General features: G+C 38.3%; 1 protein-coding gene across 6 annotated transcripts in view; it reads left to right on the top strand.

The window, feature by feature from the left end:
• The window catches only part of NAV3 (neuron navigator 3), a 267108-nt gene that overhangs the window by 200732 nt on the left and 42008 nt on the right, over window positions 1-24368 (top strand). For 3 of the 6 annotated variants that reach the window (XM_065630337.1, XM_065630306.1, XM_065630297.1), the window contains 7 exons: window positions 2670-2946; window positions 5103-5808; window positions 7306-7794; window positions 14380-14421; window positions 16747-16907; window positions 18790-18978; window positions 21383-21435. In XM_065630337.1, coding sequence (XP_065486409.1) covers window positions 2670-2946; window positions 5103-5808; window positions 7306-7794; window positions 14380-14421; window positions 16747-16907; window positions 18790-18978; window positions 21383-21435 — 1917 coding nt within the window. The remainder of the gene's footprint in view (window positions 1-2669; window positions 2947-5102; window positions 5809-7305; window positions 7795-14379; window positions 14422-16746; window positions 16908-18789; window positions 18979-21382; window positions 21436-24368) is intronic. The other 3 variants (XM_065630320.1, XM_065630313.1, XM_065630330.1) reach the window with 3 other exon arrangements.

Below are 24368 nucleotides of genomic sequence, written 5' to 3'. Positions count from 1 at the left end.
TACATATGTGTTTATATATATATATAAAGCCCTTGTGCCACGTATCCTAGTGTTTCTTCCCAGCTCCCCTCAAAATTGCAAGTGCTGAAAAAGACAATACAGAATGCTTGCAGGACTTGGTTCCCCCAGAAAAAGAAAGAAAAACAGAAGAGTGATTCTCAATAGAAAAGTATCTTCTGCCATCTCATCTCCTGTTTATAAGCAGGGAACTTCAAGACTGAACACTCGGCATAGCAGAAGAGTTGTTGCCTCCAGTGATTTGATGTCAAGTATTCAAGACACAAGACTGACACCCCCAGTTCCTGTGCCTGCAGTTCAGAGACCTTGTTTTGTAAGATGTGCATTGTGGCAGACCATGTCAACAGGAGAAAAACACATATTTGTCATTTCCCCCAGACAACAGGGAAATAAAGTTACTTTGTGAATGAAGATTAATCTGCAGCAGGAGAGATTTCAGGCCAATATCATAGTCATGCAAAGATACTCACACAGAGGGCAACATTCTTCAGCTCTTTACCATTGCCTTTCCCACCCCATCAGGGTCTCCCATGGTTGCTAACTAGAGATCAGCCCCTTCCCTCTCACATCAACAGTGATGGCCAGCTAGTCCTGGCTTAATTGTTCCACAGCGTTATCTTCATCACGATTGGGAAATGTCAGGCTGTTTAACCCTTTGTGGGTTTTTCATTCAAGTGATCTCATATTCTAGATATTTAACCAGATACTATATGCAATTTCTTTAGAGATAGACAGAGATGAGCATATGTTCAAATGTTGCTTTCCTGCCACAGGTGATTTATGTTATGAAAGCTAGGAAAAGACCTTTATCAGGTCTGCCTTTACCAGACAGATAAATCAGAAATTACTTTACTCCATGCTAGCCTGCATTCTTAGTCAGAAGCTGAGATGAGCACAATATATAAGTATTTTGCCAGCTGTTCTCCAGGTGTAGGATGTAGTCATGCAACACAGAGATCTCCTTTACAGTCTTTTGAAGTCATTGGAGCAGTGCAAGCTGGCTATAGCCTGAGGCAAAAATTGTATATTTTGTTGCTGTTTTCTTATTAAAAGAGAATTAACATTGCTTTTCAGATCCTATAATGGTGAAGAGAGGCTTTTAGAAAGTGTTATACTTGTCATTTCTTGGAAATGATGCAGTTTGCTTTAAAAATGTATAGCTGTATGTTTATTACCATTCATTCATGAGAAAAGTTCTGGAAACATTACACACGTTGTAACAATAACACCAATGAAAATTCTCTTCTGAAGGACACTGCAATATTTTTGTAGATGTTTGCTAGGGGTCTCTTCCCATCAATCCTTACGCAAAAAATAAGTGCTAGCCTCTCCAAAGCACATATGAAATTATGGAAGTGCAGAGAGCTTTTGCATTTTTTCTGCCTCAAGTGACAAATATGTAAACAGCAGCTGATTATTCTGTCGGTCATCTAATCAGTATTAATCCTACTTATGACAGCAGTGCCTAGGAAACTGCTACAGAGGGGTCTCTGTGGAGAACCAGTTGTGGCAACACAGAATAACAAACAGCGCTTCCTGAATGCAACCCAGTTTGCAGTCCCGCTGAGGCTGGCTGTGTGAGGATAGGGCTGTGGTTACATCAGACAAAGGTCATGAAGAGTGATACCTGAAAGCAGCACCACTTTTTTGCTGTTAAAGAGGGGCAGAAGGAAGCAGGAGTGGTGAGATGACGATATGCAAAGATGGCTTGAGGCTGGGGTCAGGAGGCTGCAGGAAAACACAGGAGGAAGAGTTACAACAAAGAGCCTGGCAACACAAAGAATGTGAGTCTTGTCAAACACAGAGCATAGGGTCAGTCTCTGAAGTTTCTATTTAAGCCACTTTCACAACTTTTGCATTGTCTGTCTTACTGGGCTGCTCCTTGCAGCACACCCTTATCAGCACTCACCAGGGAAAGCAGATGCTGCAGGGGTGTTAAGTCCTCACTAGGGCACCTTCCACATGGGTCTGAGTTTTGGAGCAAGTGTGGCCCTGGGTGGTTATCTTTAACCCACTGGTGGGTAGTGCTTGTGTAAGCCACTCTTCTAGCTGCTCTGCTGGCTGATACAGCTAGAGTGAGTTTCTTGTTGGAAACAATTTGTTTCAGTGGAGGAAAACCAGTAGAAAAGCCATCAGCTGTAGCACTGATAATTTTGCTGAAGATGTTACCCCTTCCTGCTGGTGGCACAACATACTCTGTGGTGCTGGAGCAATATTCCTAATTGGGTCAGTAGAAGGCTTGGGTAGGAAAAGGCGTGAAACCAGACTGTGATGAATTTAATAGTATGTTTAGGAATTCCCTCATTCAAGCTTTTAGTAACACTTCTCAGCACAGCAAAATCCAGAAGGACTTGAGGAGTGGTGAGAGTATCACCACTGACAATTAGAGTAAATTATGTTTCACTTCATTATGGTTTATCCATGAAGGGAAGAGTTGAAAGCTTTTGAAAATAAAAAAGAAAAATTTCTTCCCCAAATGGGAATGTTTTTAAACTTTTGAGACCAGGATACTAATGTTTTAGAAGGTAAATTTCCATGGCCCTTGCTACAAATAAATAAATATGCTTATCCTCCTCCCCTCCCGTGATTTAAGAAATCAGCAAATGCTGACAATGCTGGGACTGACCATTTCTCATACAAATCTCTTGTAGCTGAAGACGGACTCAGAGAAGCGCTCAGTTACAGACAGTGAAACTTGGGGCAGCACTGAAGAATTGAAGAAACCAGAGGAAGACCTTGACAGCAGCGTAGACAGCAGTGGCAAGTGGAAAGGCCTTCCCTCGGGGCTGTCCGAAGAGTCGGAGAAGGGGGGGCCGAAAGCATCTCTCTCTGTTTCACAAACGGGATCCTGGAGGAGAGGCATGACCGCACAAGTAGGAACAACTCAGTCCAGGCACAAAGCAGGAACAAGTGCGCTCAAGACCCCAGGTAGGAGAATTCTGTAGTTCAGATTACAGCATTGAAAGTTAAGGCTTTATATTTATGCTTCACTTACAAGCAGTAGGGAATCATTAGTGGGCCAAAAATAATTCACGGATAAGTGTGTGACAGACAGGAGGAACTGTAAGCATATTGGTAGTTCATTTCATAAAAGACTGGATTGTAATACTATACTAACTTGTTCATCTCTGTAGCTGTTAGTTTGCTTCACTGCATACTAATAATTTATTAATCACACATGAATGTGTCCATAACAAAAAATGTGACTGCATTTTGTTTTACTATCACTGGAACTTCTATTAAGGAATTCTTAAAAGTATTTTTAGACTCATCTCAGCCTTATCTTTGTTCTCTAGAAAACCTGTACCTTTGATAGTTGAACATATGCATAGAAATGGCCAAAGATTCAAAGTTGAGATAAAAATATTTAACATTCAAGTGAGTGGACTCAGAATGAGCATTTCTGAACTAAAGCTGAATTATCACATTCCAGATACTGTGGGTATTCTCTAGACAACTGTTAAGAGATAAAAATTGTAAAAAATATCTTTTTACACACTTTCTTCAGTGCTAGATGACTTCTTACTTGATTTTAAAAGGCCTTTAAGAAGTAGGAACCGCTTCTGCAATCTAGTCTTGAAGAAGAGAATCCAAAGTTGGTGGAAGGCACCATTATTAAGACCATCTAATCTATTATTTTACTAGGGAAATATCGATTCTTTGTCAGACGTTTTCCAGACCTTGGTCATGTCCTGACAAAATACTGCATGAGCATGCTCTAGCCCTTGGTTGTAAAGGCAACTATTGGAGATTTCCTCAGAATAAATTCAAATTCTTCATAAGCCTCTTTTGTTTCTTTGCAGTTTGGAAATGCTAAGCCTTGGTCAGCCTCTGATCTATAAGATCCCTGAGGAACATTGCCATGGGCAGTGGTCATATGGATGCAGAAAAAAATGTCTGTAATAGTAGTTAAAAAGAGAGATACTAAAAGGTCTACCACATGCCAAGCTAAATTTCCCAGATCTCTTTTGCTGAAGATCAGCATGCAGCTACTGTGCAGCACAGAACTGAGGCCCTAATTTTTAAAGCACATACTAATAGTCTGTGTGTTTGCCATGTAGGAGTCTGATCTGTATCTTGGCATCTGCATGGCTTTGTGTAGCATAAAACATGCACTGGATAAAAACATGAGTGTATTTAGCTCTGACTCGTAGGTGTTGCTCTTTATTACAATTTAGTTCCTTAAGAAAGATTAGGTCACCCACCTCCAAAGCTTCCATAATGACTTGAAGAGTTAATTAAAAACTTTATTATGCTGAATATTTGTTCTTTATTACGAGCATACAATCAATGTTTGAAGAGAAATTAGAATAGAAATGTCATTTTTTTCATCTATTCTTAAGATAGGAAGAGGGTGTTTTCTTTTAAGATAGAAGATATCTTATTTAAACCTTTCTGAATGTCAAAATAACATTATGTAGAAATATATGATATATAGGTAAGTCTCTGTGCAGTACTGAAGACAGCCTTTCAGAAAATCAAAAATCTTGAAACAATATCAAGGATATGACAAAGACTATTAACTCATGTAATTGATATCATTATAGATCAAGAAGATTCATGCCATGATAAAACGATCTCTCCCTGATAATTTTGTACAACAAAAAAATGAACAAACTTAGTTATAAGCTAAAAAAATTGTAGTCATTGAAAACCAAACAACTCAATTAGTATCACTCATTTCTACATGCATAATTAATTTCATACTACTGGAAATGTTAATTACATGTCATGTTTTATTTTCAATTATTTCTTACATATAGAAATACTAATAACAGAAAAAAAAAGGTGAGATAAAATCCTTTATAGTTCATTCAGGATAATTTTCTACATCTATGCTCTCCAGCCATATATGAAACTGGACGCTCTCAGGAGAATTTCAAGCTTTTAATACTTAATGTTTACCTGTAATGTATCCTACCTGCTACTGACCGCTGAATGTGGACTAAAGACCAAATTGTTCTCTTAGGGTAATTTTTCTGTTTATTTCTCATTTTGAAATTGTAAACATATAGTGTTAAAATTAGATATTGAGACATTACAGCTTAAACACAAGTGACCTTTTCAAATATACTTTTCTATAGGGAAAACAGATGATGCAAAAGCTTCAGAAAAAGTGAAAACTCCCCTGAAAGGAGCCTCCATTCAGCGCTCTCCATCAGATGCAGGAAAAAGCAGTGGCGATGAAGGAAAAAAGCCTCCCTCTGGCATTGGGAGATCAACTGCTACGGGGTCCTTTGGATTCAAGAAGTCTGGGATGGGATCTTCTACCATAATCACCACAAGTGGAGCAACTATCACAAGCGGGTCGGCGACCCTAGGAAAAATTCCAAAATCTTCAGCCATTGGCGGGAAGTCCAACGCAGGGCGGAAAACGAGCTTAGATGGTTCCCAGAACCAGGATGATGGTGTCTTGCACGTGAGCTCAAAGACGACTCTGCAGTATCGAAGTTTGCCTCGCCCGTCAAAATCTAGCGGCAGCGGGATCCCCGGCCGGGGTGGCCACCGCTCCAGCACCAGCAGCATCGACTCCAATGTCAGCAGCAAGTCTGCAGGTGCTGCTGCCACCAAACTGCGAGAGCCAAGCAAGATTGGGTCCGGGCGGTCCAGTCCCGTCACCATCAACCAGACTGACAAGGAAAAAGAGAAAGTGGCCGTGTCCGATTCTGAGAGTGTCTCACTGTCCAGTTCCCCCAAATCCAGCCCGACTTCAGCAAGCGCCTCTGGGACGCCGGGACTTAGGCAGCCGGGATCCAAATACCCAGATATTGCCTCACCCACCTTTCGAAGGTTAGTACTTTTCTATGAATTCCTGGAATTGCAGTATACAAAGCAGGGATTTTCAGTGTGTTATAGTACTGGGCAAAAAGCCTCTTCAGGCCATATTTTGCCACAAGCAGAGAACCAAATGCTAAATAATGAAAGGGTAATATTTTTTCACACAATGCAATTATTACTGTAAGACCTAAAGACCTCCCCAGACCTGGAATGGCTGTTCCTTGAGCTTTGAGGACTGTAGGTACATTCCCATAACAGTTTGAAGGCTAGAATAAGTCCTTATTGAATATTCAGTCACATGAGAAGTTCCCTCTCTGCCAAGCCCCCCAAAGAAAAGAAGGAAGCCACATTCAGGCACGTTCTGTTGCTGGAACAGGCAATGCCATGGCCTGGTCAGCGAACTGAAGAGCTCTACCATATTTGCTTTCACGTTGTTGGCAGCTCCAGCTACAAGCATTACATTATTAGCAGCTTTGTTACATCTTTCATTGCAAACATTAGCAAACTAAATTTCAATTGGAAATGCCCTATTGTAACGTTTCTGGAAGTATAACTCTGGATGAAGTATAAATTGGGATGGAGCATTTTGTACTGTTGGCGAAAAGGCCAATAGTGCCCTCTTGTGCCTCATTATCAAAACAGCATCTCCAGGCTGCTGGGGAGCTGCAGCTGATTTTTGTGGGCTTGGTAATAAGTAAAATGGATTCTTATGTTATTAACTGTGCTTACGTTGCACCACGATAAGTTTTGCATTGATTTCTTATTAATGTATGAGCTACACCTTAACTGTAGCTTAGAATATTTCCAGTAAGACATTAAGCCATCACATGACCTTTTATTTCAACAGTTTTAGAGGATTTGGGTTTTTTTTGTTTTTCATCATCACTGTAGAATTTTCTTCTACAGAATTACTGGAAGCAATTATGTGAAGTACACCTCTGTCTTGACTGCCCTTGGAGACTAACCAAGCCCATTTAGCTCCAGTGCAGTTTATTCTGTCTGAGTGGTTACTACATGACCGATGACCGCATGACCATCTGTGCAAAAAATCGATCAGAGGGAAATTTTACACAAACACTTAGATGTTTACTAAACTACAAAGGATTTTCCAAGCATTTGTTTCAATCATTTTAGCTGATTTGAGAAGCAAGGGTTTTAAAACCTAATGACTTAGCCGTGAGAACGCTTAATTCCTGAATTTGGGTGAAAGTGTAATCTGTTTATGCACTAATAAGGCAAAAATGTGATTATTTTACCTCTCTCTGGGAGGGTCTGTATGTGCAAAGCACGCATCTGAACAGGACTGAAAGAGAGCTGTTGCTAATGAAACAAACCCTAATTATTGTGATATGGTTAAGTGAATTTAATTTTGCAATGCAATTGATCAACTAGGTAGGCATGATTTTAGTAGCAGTAATTAAAAAATGTGTAGTTTGGCTCTTAGGATGTTACGCCATGAATGTTTAATGTGGCTACCAGTTTCTCTAAAGCTATTTGTTTTACATTTAGGTTGTTTGGTGCCAAGGCAAGTGGTAAAGCTGCCTCTGCACCCAGTACTGAAGGTGTGAAACCCACATCGGCAATGCCCAGCCCTAGTACCACCTTGGCACGGCAAGGCAGCCTGGAATCGCCGTCCTCGGGCACAGGCAGCATGGGCAGTGCAGGTGGGCAAAGTGGTAGCAGCAGCCCCCTCTTCAGTAAACCTTCGGACTTAAATGCAGATGTTGTAAGCTTAAGTCACTCCTTGGCTTCCAGTCCCGCCTCAGTGCACTCTTTCACGTCAGGTGGTCTTGTGTGGGCTGCAAACCTGAGCAGCTCTTCAGCGGGCAGTAAGGACACACCAAGTTACCAGTCCATGACTAGCCTTCACACCAGTTCCGAGTCTATTGACCTTCCTCTTAGCCATCATGGCTCACTCTCTGGACTGACAACAAGCACTCAGGAGGTTCAGAGCCTGCTCATGAGGACTGGAAGCGTCCGATCTACTCTTTCGGAAAGGTGAGCTTGCCTATAGATACAGTGACCACGAAACCAGTGAGAGGCAAAAGGACAGGAGCCAAAAAAAAAATAAACCCTCCACCTGTTTTCCTTAAGGGACGCTGTTTAATTAGCAGCTTAGTCCTTTATATTAAAATAAAAAAAAGAAGGAAGAAAAGAAAGCTGAAAGTAATCACAGGCACTGGATGTGGAATCAACTGCCTTTTAAGGTTTTACAAGCACATTTTCTATCTTGGAAAGTTCTTTTCTTCCCTTGTTTTGGAGAACAACCAGAAAAAAAGGAGAAAACTGTCTAATTAAAGGCAAATCTAAACAGTCACACAATGACTCCTGCATGCTGGATCTACTTGCTGTCTCAGCAACTGGCAGCTCCAAAGCTATATCACTGCTCTCTCGCTAACAAATCTTCCCCAGCAGTGGGACCCCACCGGTTTTCTTCCCATTAGCTCAAAGCACAGGCAGAGCTTGTGGAGCGATGCCTTCAACTGGCCAGTCTTGCCTTAAAATGCCCACTCCTGACAAGTTGCTTCTTACATGGTAATCATGACTCAGATCCTTACTAAAATGGTGTTTCACTGGCAGGGGGATGGTTTCCAAGTTGAGACCCTCACTATATGCACAGTCCTGCTGAGTGCCTGGAACAAACAGAAGCAAGAAAGGGTTTTCCCCTGCTTGCTCATTTTAACGTGCAGATGTTTTATCATTTATTTTATCTTACAAAGTGGTGCATCGACCCTGGCACACTTGTACCATTTGTGTGTGTGTGTGTGAAATATTTATTTGACTTTTGCAAGAGAATAAAAATAAGCTTTGCTAGGCACTAAGTAATTTTCACTTCCTGTGAAAATTTTCAAGATTCCACAATGAAAATCTTGTTTCACATGAGGACTGAAAAGTCAATATTAAATATTTCAATAGCCTTTGATTCAAAAAATAAAACTGTACTGAGTCAATCAGAAATATCTTTAAATTTTAAATGTTAAACTTAGTTATTTACAATATACATAATTATTTGAAGAAAAAATGGGGTTTTGTAATATATCTATGTATATAACATATATACATTTATATGTTATATATATTGTTGTGTATATATACACATATATGCATTTTATATATATATAGTTTTTTATATATATATATGCACTGTATCCCTTATATAAAACCAGAGATTTTTAATAGCAATCCTTTCCATGGAAAGATTTCACTTTCAGTGAATCAGCATTAAAAACCAAATAAAGAGACAAACAAACAAAACAAACCCCCCTAAACAACTGTTTGCCAAATCTAGATGGAAACTCTCCACAGATTTCATTCTCTTATGTTGCATTCATAAGTATTACTATATCACCTAAAATCACACCTCTCACTAGTATAAACACAACACTATAAAACATATGTTTGCACCAATATAATGTATGACAACAACAGTAGTTAAAAATACACTGATACATAAATGATTTGTAATTTGCACTGTGCCTTTAATTTTTAAGTAAGTAATTTTCATGATGTGCCACGAACCGAATGTGACAGTATTTCTTAGAATGTTGATTATTTATAGTTAGCTTATAAAAACCTTCACTAATTTTTAGTGCTACATTTATGGGTGGTGAGGTCAACAGGATGATGTTGAATAGTATGAATTTATGCCAAAGATCATATTTATACAGAGGATGTTCAACATCATACTTAAAATGTTAATGGTTTGGCATAAGCTTCTGAGCAACCCCTGCTACTAATACTTTATGTATTTGCTCAGTGACTTAATTTCAGTGGTTCTAAATACTTTGCCTCTGGCAATATTTTTAAGTTTCAGATCTGTCCATATGGGGATATTATGATTGAGTCCAGAGAGAGCCATTTATCGTGTTGATCTGGCCTCAAAACAAATATATGTACCTAGAGAAAATTGTGTCATTTCTTGAATTATAACCCCAATAGGATTTTGTGGTTTGATTTTTCTGAAAGGCCTGTTACAACTGCTGTGTTATTTCTAAACTGTTTTATACAGTAAAACCTACATGTAGCAAAGCATTTTTTCACAACAAAAGCATTGGTTTGCAAAGTTAGAGACATATGTTTGCCGAGAGATTATGTCCTTTTTCCTTTGTAAACTCAGATTATATTTGAGATGCCTCTGGCAATACTACTTGTAGCCTGGCATGGCATAAGAAATTATCTGCAAAGAGGCTTACTTATTTTCTTAAGTCACTATAGAGCTTGCAAAAGACTGAATGAGCAGTCTGTATAGGGAGGTATACTAATATAATGTAGAGAGAAAATCAGAAAGACCGAAGCACAAAATAAGATACAATTAGCAAGCGACATAAATTCTACACACAGAAAGCCTAGGAAAAGCTAAAAGAAAAGAAAGAACTAATAATAGATGATACAAATAAACATGGCTTTGCTTCGTTGAAGCATTAACTGCAATTTCATAGCTAAGGATTGCTAATGGCAAGCATGCTAAGAGGGAATGAAAAGGTTAAAGATTAGTCCAGTTTACTGGTCCTGATGAACTTTTCATTTCCCTGCTTGAGAGACAATCTGAAATAGCCCCACAGTCATTAGGACTGAAGAGGATTCAAAGGGTCTGTGCTGAGGAAGGAGTGAGGAGGAAGAGGGCTGTGATGGAGGATGAGGGGACTGTGGGCAGGGCCACTTTGCCTCGGTTCCTGGAAAGATACAGAGGCATTTAAACAGGGTGGGTTAAGTAACAGATAACATGGGATTTGTCATTAACAGCCTTTTAAATAAGATTAATTTAATTCCTTTGCAGGAAAAATGGGCTTTGTAAGTAGAGGAGAGGAATTCCATACAATAAGAAATCCTGAACTTAGTCAAGCTTTAGGTGCTGTTTCAGAGTACATTCTCACGAGCAAATGAAGCAAATAAAGTAAGATGCTTGACCAGTTGGGAAAGAGTTATCAAAGACTAGTGATCAATCATTTATTAGCCTGAAGAGGTATAACAGGGCAGGATATATTTGCACAAACACAAAATGGAAAATGATGAGGCTTTTTTTGCAGAAAGGAAACAGTGTCTATGGGGTTGTAGCACCATTGCTGGGACAAAGAATTTTCCAGTATTTTGAAAATGAAAGTATCACACATAAGTCTTAGAAAGTAGTTATCCCATTCTATTTTTTCATGTGAAGGCTTTAATGTGCAGACTTTGGGACATCAAGTTTTAGGAAACATTTGATGTAACTGGAAAGAACTCAGAAAATTAGACCAAAATCTCAGGGTACCTCTGTGTTTCCTGCTAAGGAGAGCAGCCCTTGACTGCCTCCAAAAAAGCAGTCACCTGCCATGGAGACAGCAAGTCTGCAAGGTCTCTGCTACATTTGCCCACACAGCCCTCCAGGGATCAGACATTGCCCACATCCAGTCTTCAGGTTACCCACTAAGCAATGGTGTGGCATAAACACAGTGCTCCCCAGCAACTGCTCTGTTGACACAGTGTCAAAGTTTACTTCAGCCAAATTTTGTGTCATTTAATGAGAATCTTTTTGCATTGTAATAACCAGAAAATGAGTTCAGGAAATACTAGCAAAATATTTGCTTTTTCAGCAGAATTTGCATCTCCCACAGGACTTTTGATGGTTTTGCACTAGCAGTATTTATTTAGACAAGTCTACTTCTGTTGTTATAGCAGTGTAACTCCCTATGTGGGAGGACACTTGTATTTTAGGTTACCACAATTTAGAGGGATTAAAATAAATCCTACAGGTACTTATACTCTAAAATAATATTGTCTATTGGGGTTAATTGGTGAAATATCACTGCTTTAGTTGATAAAATTTTCTAGGTGGACACATCACTAATAGTTATTTTGAAGCCTTAATTGCTGTTGGACATTGAAGACTTGTGTCTTTCTTATTCGTGGTCTGAGTGACACACCAAGCAATGTATAAAAATGTGGAAATATAGGAATTAACAATGGTGTCATCATCAATAATGGCTGCATTTTAAGATTAGCAGGGTGGAAGTAGTTTCTAATTACATGGCTGGCTTGCTCTGGTTTGCTTCAAAAAGACGTTTAATTTTAAGGGCTATGACAGTGCATTGAATACCACTTAAACTCTTCAACACTTTCAGTTGCTTTAAACTATCGCCATAGTTGATGGTTGTAGTTTTAAGGTGTGAAACACAGCATCATGTATCAGATTTTCTTGTGTGCTCAGCCATTTGCGAGTCCCATATCAGCTTGGCCCAGCCAACCCTAGACCTCCCTGGGTGCTTCTTAGCTTGCAATAATTTTATTCCCTAAGAGCTCTGTGACAGTTAGATATAGACTGAAGATATGGCATCATAGTCCTTTTCCAAGTTAACCTCAACACCAAGCACAGGTAGGAACCTGAGAACTGTAAGGCTCCCTGGAATTTCCTCCCAAGAACTTGCAGATGGTTTCAGCAGTGCAAAACAAACAAAAGAGAATGGAGATATAGTGGGCTTGATAAATTCAGCCTTCACCTGCATGCATCTTCCTGCAAGACTGCTTTTGGCCATTGACATGGCAAATGAAAACATCAGGAATATTACAATATTCTCAGCCTCACTTTGTGTTGGTAATTGTTTTGAGCCAAAGAGACAGATTCCAAGAATGCATTGCTTCTTTCAGGAAAAGACTGACGTTTTTTCATATCATCTTTAGAGATATTTTGAACTCTGCAGTCAGCGTCCTAATGGGATCACTGCATGTCGCAGTTCATTTCTATTTACCAAAGGTCCAATTTCTGTCGAAGTAACATACCCAGCTTCTTGATGGAGGAGTGCTTTCAGATACTAAAAATATGTGGGCAATTATGGGTCTGAATTAATAGTTAAATAGCACCATGCATGGTTAATACTTTCATGCAATTATTGAAATATAGGAGCATTTTCATATGATTTAGTATTTTTAAAAAAGCAAAACGAATCTTTGCTACATTCACTTTTATGCAGTTGCAATAACTCCATGCTCATTTTGAGGAAGATTTACCTCTGTTTCATTTGGGTATCTTAATTTAATTTTTTTTTAGCAAAATCCTGTGGTCACTGCTAGCCTGTTTATCTGACTGACATAACTTTTTGCCAGCGGATTACTTTAGAGGAGCACTGATTGGCTCCTTTATTTTTAGATAATGTGTTATAGATTATTTTGAAATACATAGAACTTCAAGTTAAAGTAATATTAGAACATGTATTATTCATTAGGATGTTTGAAGTATTTGCAGAAGAAACAGATTTTGTTATTATCATAATGTGTGTTTGGTTTGAAATTTAGAGGTGCATAAAGGAACATCAGGGCCTCATTCTTCTCTGTAAGGAACTAAAAAAACACATGAATCATGCAAATGTATGGGGTTTTTACCAATATTTTTTGGCCCTTTTAGTTGCGTTGGGAGCAAAATGCTGAAAATTTAGTCCTCTGATAGAGGACTGTTCTCCACATGGACCATGATAGCTGGTCCTGTGCTGAAATCCTGCAACATTTATCCTTCCATTTGCTTTCTCCCCAAGGCCCTGATTAAGCCAGTAAAACTGCCTATAAAACTTCCTGGTTGTAAGAGGGATTTATTTCCATTGGTCTGAGCCCTAATGGTAACCGATTGTTAACACCAACAGTATTTTCACTGCCTTTACCTATTTGGCTCAAGGTTATATGGCAGTGGGGCCTCCAGCACCCCCAGCATGATAGAAAACAATCTTTAATAATGTGAGAGTTTTCCTGGGTAAGAAAGGTCCTGAGTTACTGTTTCTCTCAGAGGTGTGATTATGATATGTAATACAGAAACTGTCTAAAGCCATTTCACAATTTAATCCATATGGTGACACTAAACATTGCAACACTTACTCAATGATAACTAGCTCAGATTCAACCCACACTAGTCAGGGACTGATCTACCAAGTCTTTATGAAGAAATGCCCAAATGACACTTATTTGAAGGAAGGCTACTGGGTGCCCTTTTAGTGATGATGTTTAAATTAGGAAAATTCCAGCTGTAGATCTCAGGTGATCAGCCACTCCCTCACCATGTGTGCATGAATATGGAACAACATCGTTATAGTGCCACTTTTCCTTGTTCCCACCATCACCTTACTATGCGAGCCCCACAACAACAGAAAGCCAAGACTCTTGTATATTTAGCACGTATTTCTACAAGCAGTGCTGTCATTTGGCTTCTGGCAAGGCCATACTGTCTCTTAGCAGGTGCCGCAACCTTCATTTCTTTTGGAAATCTATTGGCACATCATACACAACTGTGAAAAATAAAGATTCGTGCTGTGACCATATGATTCTCGCACAGATTGCAGGGTGAAGCTGTAGGAAGGTTAGAAATGATAAAGAAGGACTTGTTTGTGACTTGGACGGTCCCCAAATTACTATTGACCCAGCCCAGAGCTTGTCTAGATGAAAAATGAATGTGCAGTAGTCCATGTCCTATTGTCTCCTCCAATGAGTCAGGAATTTATCATGAAAGATATATTAAAAAGCATTAAATGACCTTCTGTTATGCACACATATCTAGAGCTTTAAACTTTGCAATTCTGAACAGTCCTGTTTATTGTATGTCCTTAGGGATTTTTTTTGTTTTAACAGCATGCAGCTTGACAGAAATACACTACCCAAAAAGGGATTAAGGTATATATTTTTTTGAGCATGACTGCTACTTCTCTGTTTTTCTGTAACTTTTTCTACACTGTCTTTCCTTTTCTTTCTCCTTTGGTTGATCCTGTTGACAACGACGTTCTTGCTACTTAGAGTCAAACCAAAAAATGTAGATTTTAACAATGGATTTTTCTTTCCATGTCTGCCTTGTAAATAAATATCCTTTCAAGATACATACCATGGAAAATGAATGTTGTTATGGATAGTTTGCTTATGCAATGAATCTTAAAAGGCATTGAATCCTGAAGAATTAAAAGAGACAGAACAAGATACGTTTGCAATTCAATGGAACTAATAGTTCAAAAAATAATTGAGCAAAATAATATTTTGGAGATGGATCTGAACTTGGACTCTAAATGCAAACACTCACGCAATTTGAATTGAAGATCTAGTTAAAGGGAAGGCTAGAAAATTCTAATTTTAGTATCGAAGGTTTGTAAGTATAAAATGAGCCCTGCTCCAGCTAGCCTGCTTGATCCCTATCCAAGCTCAGAGTCCAACTTTGCTACCAGTTCCCCACTAATGAGAGCTGTCTTCATTACAGAAAACAGAAGTCATCTACTCTCTTCCGTGCTCCATGGTTGGAAGAGGGGATCATTAGTTAACTTGTCTCATCTCATCAGGCATGGCAGCCTATCTCCCGAATCCAGGAAGATTTGGCAAGCCATAGTATATGTGATGCAAACGTACACTCTGCAGCCTTCCAGTCACTGAAATCACACAGTGAAATCTCTTAAGTTATCGATAAATAATATTTTATGAAATTTTAAGATAGTGTTAAAATGTTGTCACTAGATGTCACCTTCTCCACTTCCGTACTATCCGTTCCTTAAAGATAATTTAATCAAATTTCCCATTACCTTGAAACAATCACTTCAGATTGGGAGAGAATGGAAAAAGTGGAGGACATGAAAGAGGCATAAAGGGAACCCTGCAAGGGTAAAATGGGATCTTTGAGGTTTGTGGCTACACGATTGTAATGGTGGCTGAAAGCTGAAAGTGAAATGGAGTAGGAAAACCCTATATAGGCATATAATCCTGATCGGTTAACCCAGAAAGACCATCAGTTTGATTTGATGTGCAGAGGTCCCAGTCCAAGACCCAGATCTTGAATTCTCATTTTGCCATCTTTCTGATCCGATAACTAGTGGGTAACTCTGCTCTACCACATTTATAAGCAAAGATCATAGCCGTCTTTTTGAAAAGAGAGAGGAAGTAAATATTTAATCAGGACAAGATGTTTTAACGCCCCAAAATATTGTACAAAACCCCACACACAACATGAGAACTTACATGTTCATTGAATCTACTTTCTAAGCAGGAATCCTTGTGCCTTGCAGGCCTGAAGCCAGAGTTAAAGCTTCTGTTCTGCTGTTTAGGGAACACCGATGGCTCATGACAGTGGTGAAGGCGCTTGTTTCTCGGCAGGAGATTGTGCTGAATGAAGCAGGCTATTGCAGACATTTCTGAAAACAATCTCTTGGTTAAGACTGACACTGCCTGCACGTTTTAATGTTTAACCATGGCCAGAATGGCCCTTTCTTCCAGCCCATCCAAAAGAGGCTGGGCCAGTGAGTTACCAGTTCTCCCTCTTAGCCCATGTGTCAAATTGCACTTGTTTTATTGGTTTGCCACAGGAAGCAGTTGATTAATGATTCCACTATCAGACTTCTTCCTTCCAGAGAACTTGTTTCCCCTAATTGCAGGTATTTCCTGTCCCTTTCCCTCCGCCCCGAGTTTGTCGCAGGACACAGTCCCAAGTAGCATTCAGAGCGACAGACTGCACGTATGACCATGAGCAGCTGTTGTTACCAATGCAAACTCCTTCTTCAGAGCTGTTGCTCTGTTGCACTCCTGTCATGTCACCAATTGCCCACATGATCTGTGGCAGATGCCATTTTGTAAGCAGCTACTCCCATTTCTTGGCTTCTAGTCTGTCTGCTCCCCACCCAACATACAGCTTCCAAGCTTTTGCATCAGCCTGTACACTTCCTATAGCTTTGAAGTCCTTTCCTGTCAGCTCAGTTGTCTGTCTTCTATGATTTATCGTCATATCTCTTCAAAGGAAGGGAATGCTGTTTTGGGGAGGGGGATAAAGGTGGAAGGGGTTTCAAGTCCTATACTTTCTCTGTTGCAGTAAGATGATAAATTTTATCCTGTTAATAATTACTTGACTAGACTAGATGTTTTTCAAGGGTTTTGTTCTATCTAACTGGTGAAGGGGATTTATGTGACACCTCTTTCTTTTCAAACCATCACCTTGTCATTGTTTTGAGCATGTCAGCTGTGGTTTTTCAGATATACGCCATCATCCCGGCAGACAAGTCAGGAGGAAGGCAAGGAATGGCTGCGCTCCCATTCAACTGGAGGCCTGCAAGACACTGGCAGTCAGTCCCCGCTTGTTTCTCCTTCGGCTATGTCTTCATCTGCAACTGGGAAATATCACTTTTCCAACCTGGGTAAATGCTGTTTCCCTTCGCCATCTCTTTCACTCTAGAACAGAAACATAAAATTCAACTATTCATATTTCTTAGTTCTCCAAACTAGATTTTGATTTAACTAGATTTAATTCAACATCTCCATCATCATATTGTGATACCTCAGTAGTGAAGGGAAAATAATGGCGTTTTTCATGGAGTAGGTCAGATTACCTACTATTTTGCATACAGGAAAAAAGCACAGATTCTCTATGACTTGCCCAAGGAGAAGAAAATCTGAGGCAGAGGAGGAAATTAGCATCTAGTTCAAAGTTACTCATCTTCTAGATTCACCGTTGGTAGGATTCTTTCCAGTGATTTTAGTGAATGTCAACCCGGACATTAAACATTGCTTTTTTTCTGTATGTAGGTTTGCTTTGAGATAGGCCTTTCCAATGCATTTCAGTGGCTGGACCTGGCTTTAACTGCACTGGGCCCAATCCAGATCCTAACCTTTAATGCAATATAATATTTTGGGATGTGAGTCACATTTCACGTTTATTTGATTACAGATCAAGATTAAGTTTTGGTTCTTCTGGATCTTGTGTCAAGTTAATTCAACACCAATTTAGATTTGTTTTGGTTTGTTTTGTTTTTAATGCTTAACAGAAAAACATTTATTTGCACCATGCTGGACATATATCTAGGCTGATAATGAGCTTTTGTGTTTTAGGCCCTTACTGTGGAATTAGCAGCAACCTTTGAAGCATTCACACTTCTTTCACTCTGTCATAGCTTATGGCATGTGTACATTAAAATCACTCAAAAGAAATTTGATCAGACGTACAAATGTTGGTCTTTATTACATATGGGAAAAGAAGTTGAACAAAGCCACTTTTAAAAATGAAACTGGATCCTGGCTAAGTAAGCCACGGCTTTGGAGTTCTTCCATGTACTTGCAGTAGTTTTAGACACAGCTATTTTTAAGTGGTGTTTCTTTCAGTCTATTATTTTCTGCTTACAATTATCTTGTTTTTCTTTTTGTTCATAATTCTTGTACTCACAACAGAGAGCAATAAGATCAGGGGTTTTTAAAATTTATTTTGTCATTGTCCTTTGCTTCTTTCCATTATCATAGCCCTGTGGAATAATTTGCTCTCACAACACAGCTGCTCTGATAGTTTATGACTTAAGGCACATCTTGCATGATCTAAAATAAAAGTCCAAACACTGAGGCTGAATTTAGATACACAATTAGCTTTTTCTTCTAGGCATTGAGTTCATGTGGTCCTGGTGAACCATAACCAGGCTTTCCTTCCTACTGGCAAACAAACTTTGCAATATCTTAAAGTAAGTTCATCAGTGTTGTTCTGGATTTCAACCATGAGTGATCAGACTAATCCTGTTTATTATGATGAGATTCAACTGGCCTGTGCAGGAATTTTAACCTAATATAGTGGTAGGTGCTATGGAAAATCAAAGGATAAAAATCTTGTATATGCCAATAAACATGAGTCTTAACAGCAGTCATTAATATAGGTATAAAAATAAAATACAGATAGTGATTTATTCAAAGAGCTACTTGTAAAAAATACTTACTACTTCTTATTGTTTTTTAACTTAACTTTTGAATCTCTCCCATTGATTTTCTGTCTTGGGCTGTCAAAGTGAACAAGTGTGAATTCAGACACCAGTGTTAGCATTACCGTGTGTTTTACAGGATTAGTCTCATCCAGTTCCAACTCCTTGGATATCATCTGCTTCACTTTTTTTTTGTGGTGGCTTTGTATGTAGCAATAAAAGCCTTTCCTTTTCTTAACAGCGTAAAATCCACCTAGCCATGCTAGTCCTACATCACAATTTTGTGCAGAACCAAAATTCATTTAATGGAAATGTGCCTCACTAATAAAGCTTTGTATTCCAGTGAGTCCAACCAACCTATCTCAGTTTAACCTTCCTGGACCCAGTATGATGCGTTCAAACAGCATCCCTGCACAAGACACTTCTTTTGATCTCTATGATGACTCCCAACTGTGTGGCAGTGCTACTTCCCTGGAAGAGAGACCACGAGCAATCAGTCATTCAGGTTCATTCAGGGACAGTATGGAAGAAGGTAAGACTGAGTTACTATTTGGATCAGTGAATAAGTCCCAAAATAGGCCTCCAAAGTGTAGTAAAATTTTAAAATATTTCTTCTGCAAAATAAAAACTTAATTAATTTTGTGAAGTTTGGTTTTTTTTTAATTCTGTTGAGCTGGAGTCACACAGTAATATGCAATGCTGGGTATGCCATACATATATAAATCCTTAATCAGAAATTTTGGAGAAAAGGAAAGCATTCTTGGAAAATAATTTCATTGTTTTGCCTCTAAATTTGATCTGTCTGAGCACACCTTGCCTGCTGTGATTCCATGCTCTCTTAGTCCTACTTCCATATTTCCTTTTTTTTTTCTCAAATTCCAGTATTACTTAGTATCTCCTTTCTTTTGTAGTCGCTTCACTTCCTCACTTTTCTACAGCCTCCTACAGCAAAAAACACATGAATTTCTGTATTTAAACTCTGTCATTTAATATGCCCTCACTACTTTCTTCATGCAGATTATTAATGCTGGTCTCTTTTTTTTAATGCTATGTACAGCACCTGGAAGATGGGGAATATTTTTTGGTTTGGTTTTTGATATTTTAACTACAGAGCATCTGGAAGCGTCTAATTAAATGCACTGTAACATTTTCTTCTGCCCAACATTTCTGGTAAATCTGATTTATTTGCAGAATTCCCATAAGAACAAAGTTCTCACACCCTATAAAAAACTAACCAAACAAATAAATAAAATCCTAAAAGGTAGTGGAGTTTTATTCTATAACATCATCTCATCAATCTTGCTTAGTATTAAGTGATGACAATATAAACGGTCTTTATAATAAGCAAATAAAAAAGTCCCAAAGCTCATAGTTATAAGATAAAAGGGGAAAAAAAAGTCATAGATGAAATAACGGACAACTCACACTTTTACTTTTCAATTTCTTCTTCTGTATTTTAGATGATATGTCAGGCAGACATCTGGGTATGTAATACTAGCAGTAGGGTGCAGGACAGATCAAGCTGTGAGTTGTCAGCACAGAGAGAATGGCTGACTGCACAGAAGCATCTCACGTAATTCAAGGACAGAGGTGACTACAGACCCTTTGCTGAGGAACAGGAAACACTGGAAGAATAATAAAGAAAATAAGGCAAATAATTTATGCATAGAAAAAGAGGTGTTAAATCTAGAATATCAGTAATGGCTCACCAGTGGCCTTGATGAAAGCATTTTCATTGGTCATGTTTCATATCCAGCTGGAGTGGATAACCATGATCAGCCTCAGCAAATGAATGTTAATGCAGCAATAATAAACAGTTTTCAGCAGTTTACCATCATTAGAGATTAACATGAGATTATGCTGTTGGAATGCAAAATGTTTTTTTATTTAAGATAGTTCTGAGAAATGTTCCAGTGAAAGAAGTGAGGTAATGGGTACAGCCACTGTATACGAGACCAGAATGGGAGTTTAGCTGAGACATTTAAAGCAGAGACTGACAATCAAAGATAGATTGAAAGCAACAAGGTTTCAGTGTTCATCATACCACATCTTTTATATATTTACGCACTTACAAAACTAAATTTAAAGTCTATTTGGCTAATCCAAGTATTCTTGTATTTTCAGTTTGGCATACGGTTGCGAGGTAGCTATTAAAGCAAAATTTACCAAACCCTGGAAGATTATAAATATTAAACAAATTAATTTAAAACAAAAATGAAAAGAAGTAATGAAATAAATTATATTCTTTAAAGTTCTCTGTTGGTGTATCCTTTCTCAGGAGAATCATCAGAAGGAGAAGGGGTAATTTTGGTTCAGTTTAGTCTTCACTTGCCATTTTCAGAGAAGACAGGAACCCCATTTGTTGAGTTGAAGTCCTGCAACATTCACTCAGTGCTCGTGAGGCAGACTCTACTGATGATTAGTGGAAGTATGTCACTACATCTTGCAGTAACCCCTTCACATGGACCACAAATACACAGGTGGTGTATTGTGCTGAGGGGGGAAACCAGCTGAGGAAAGCCTGGGACCTCACCCTAGGGAATCTTAATGGTTTTGCAAAGCATAGTCTTTTATTAAAATCAGTTTGCTCAGCTTTGGACAGGTGTATAAACAGCTCAATTACTGGTTTCTCTAAAGAGTGTATTTATCAAGTGATTTGTTGTCAAAACAACAAAAGTGATGCTTGGTTTCCTGATAATAATACTGAACCTCACTGGCTCGCTCTCCTACCTCATACACAGGAAAGTGCTTTTTTCTGTACAGAACAATCTTTTTAAGTGCAGGAAAAAATATCAATAGCTTTTCTATACTGATAGCTCATAATTGCTCTTCATGGAAGATTGCTTCTCATTTTAAAAAGATGTTTATTTATTGAGCTGCATGGGGGAAAATGTATGCTTTCATCAATATTTCATATTATTTTCCTTTTCTTAAAGTACATGGGTCCTCATTATCACTTGTCTCCAGCACATCCTCTCTCTACTCTACGGTGAGTATTGACATTTCAGAAAAAAGTTCTGCCTGCCTCTGTTCTTGTTCATTGTTCAGGAAAATTTCAATACTTTGAGGTTTAGGAGGATTAAAATTGTACTGCAATAAAGCAGGGACATTTATTTTCAACTTTGGTATTACTGTCATGCTATTTTAGAATACATTATTTTCATCTTTTTATGTGACTTGCTTAGAATTGCTTAAAATCACACAGTGTATATTTTGAAAGCTAAATAGAAAGTAATGGTATAGGAGCTTCTCTTTAATGGAGGTCATTATCCTATCATAGTTGATAATTTTGAGAGATTTTGCTTATTTTCAGCTAGTTCTCTAATTGCACAATTTACAAAGTGTTTTTGTCATGTCACTGTTTGAGGTACTCTTCTTGAAAAACACAAGATTGCTTCACGGTAAAGGAGATACAATTTGCAGTTTAAGTGTCTACTGATCTTTGCTGCAAATGACAGCATTTAACTGTTATTCCCAAAGAAAGATTGCCTTTAAAAAATGATTAATCTCGGTTAATTAGATTGAGTAATAATTGTATTCTAGCTCAAGCAGAACTCCTGGGTTTGATCGTTTTCTCTATTTTTATCATTTTGGTATCTTTTTTGAGATCTGCATAATTTGTTGCTTCAGTTGCTCTTCTAACAAGAAATCATCCATATGGGAGGAGTTAAACATGTTTGGCCATTCTTGATGCTACACAACAGCTGTTTTGCAACCTACTCTCTAACTGCAATTACATGCTGTAGTAGCCCTTCTTCACATGAGAGCAACCCATTTATTTTTTTTCATATCATGCATTCACAAGTAGTCCATCTCCTCTCCATAGTTTCAGGTGTTGAATAACATCATCCTGGGAATGTCGTGGACTCATCTGCCCAGAGCCAACACCAGTTCTTGCCTGGGAATTCCAAGCCCATGTAATGTTATGCATTTGTACGGCTGGTAGCCCTGTCTCAATGCTGAGCTCCTGTTAGCTTGGAAAGTAGGTTGCATCCGTGCACAATGTCTACCACAATGGTGTCTCTCCTGGTTCTGTTTAATCATAAAATACTGTGTACAGGGCCATGTCTGAAATGTCAGGTACACACACATTAGGTTTGTCCAAGCCTTAGCAGCAAGCTGCAAACAGTTCCAGTACAGATTAGCCCTAAATTATTTTCAGGAGGTAGGATGTACATACAGACTGACGTGCATAAGGTATGACATGCAAACAAAGCTTCTCACATTCTGGTAGTGGAAAAATCTTTACTACTATTTCCCTGTCTATGAAGTGCTATGATGAATTTGCATGGGGAAGAGTCCAAAATTATTATTCATGCTTTGATATCAAATTTTAGAAGAATGTTATGAAACTGATAGATTATAAAAATCAAATTACAAAGTGACACAAGATGCCTTCAGTGTCCGATTAGTCTAATTTTGAAATATCTCTGCTCTGATGTTGTGTATTGTAGCAAGGGCTTACTAATACTTCCTATTTATATAATCTGCTATTATTCAAGATTACAGAGAATCTTGGAAGTATCACCTAAACCTCATGATATTAGAGAACAGTATTTTTCTTGCAAGACACACTTTTAAATTATTTACCCAAGTTCATCCCATAAACCACTGCAATATATTCTGAAACCTCTGCCTGTGAATGCACATTACAGCTAAGCCCCACTCCTTAAGTAATGGGTTATGTAGACAAGATAATGAAAGTTATAGAAAAATCTGTAAAGGGCAAGAAAGGAATTAGTATGACAAAATCACTGGGGTTGACCTTTAGGGATTACTTTTGATCAGAATTTCTTCTGCTTGTTCCCTATCATCCTGTGAAAAAAAAAATTAAACTTTTCAGCAATTAATCAGAAGATGATTCACAAGTGGAGTATAGAAACATGAAAGGTTGGCAATCAGTATCACATCAGCTGAAAGTAAAGAACAATGTTTCATTGTTCAATGATACAGTACAGTGCCTCATTTCCTTCAGAAAGGGATAACTTCACAGAGTTATGACACATATAACATGCTTTCAGCTATTGCTAGATTCAAGGAGTATTGATTTTGGCTTGCTTAAGTCAGGTAAAATAATCGCTAAACAGGAATTCCAAAACAGCTGCCTTTCCAGAAGTATCTCATTCAAATAAATATATTTATCAGATTTATCAAGCACTGCCTTAAGCCTTGGTGCTAGTGTTTTTCTGCAGCCTAATCACTAGAGAAATCCGGACAAAGTACTAAATAAAGATCAAGATCTCTATGTATTATTACCAAAGTGTAGTTGAAAAGCTTGAAGTTATTCTCTGAAGATTGTTTCAGTGAGAGTTAGAATACGAGATTTAGAAGAGACATTTCATGATTTGTTGTCATTGCAATGAGTAAGTCCAATGAGAAAGAAGTTCTACATTCACTAGTATTTTCTGTATGTATTGGCTTTCTTCTTGGTTTGCATTTGGGTTCTCAGGACTTACTTGAATAGACTGGAAATCTGGCTTGTAGAGATATGCAGGCAGAGAGACAAACGTTTGGTTTCCCAGGAAAGTATACCATGTGAGTGGATTTAGTAGACTGTAGGACTGAATTATTCATTCAGTTTTGGCAGTGAATATATCTAGCTCTCTGAGAAGTTGAAAAATATGTGTGATAGTGTAAATTACATTAGGTCGTCTCCAATTTTAATCTCAATTTTTAACCTCCTGCTCAGTAGGTGAGACAGTGCAATTTGCACATATTCAGTTAATTGCTATATTTCTCACACTGGTTCTCAGCATTAGCTACACTTAGAATCCCTAGATTTCATTAACTCTGCTAAGCCAAGCTCAAGGGAGATGTGTAAGGACATGTCATTTCTATGTTAATATTTTAAGTCTTAAAAAAACCAAAAAATTCTTACAAGGATGGGTTGCATGGATATGATGGAGAAGCAGAGGGAGAAAA

Source organism: Caloenas nicobarica, chromosome 1, assembly GCF_036013445.1.
Source record: "Caloenas nicobarica isolate bCalNic1 chromosome 1, bCalNic1.hap1, whole genome shotgun sequence".
In the NCBI taxonomy this organism is placed as follows: domain Eukaryota; kingdom Metazoa; phylum Chordata; class Aves; order Columbiformes; family Columbidae; genus Caloenas; species Caloenas nicobarica.
Note: the sequence above shows the minus strand (reverse complement) of the source record. Positions and strands in the feature narration are given on the sequence as shown.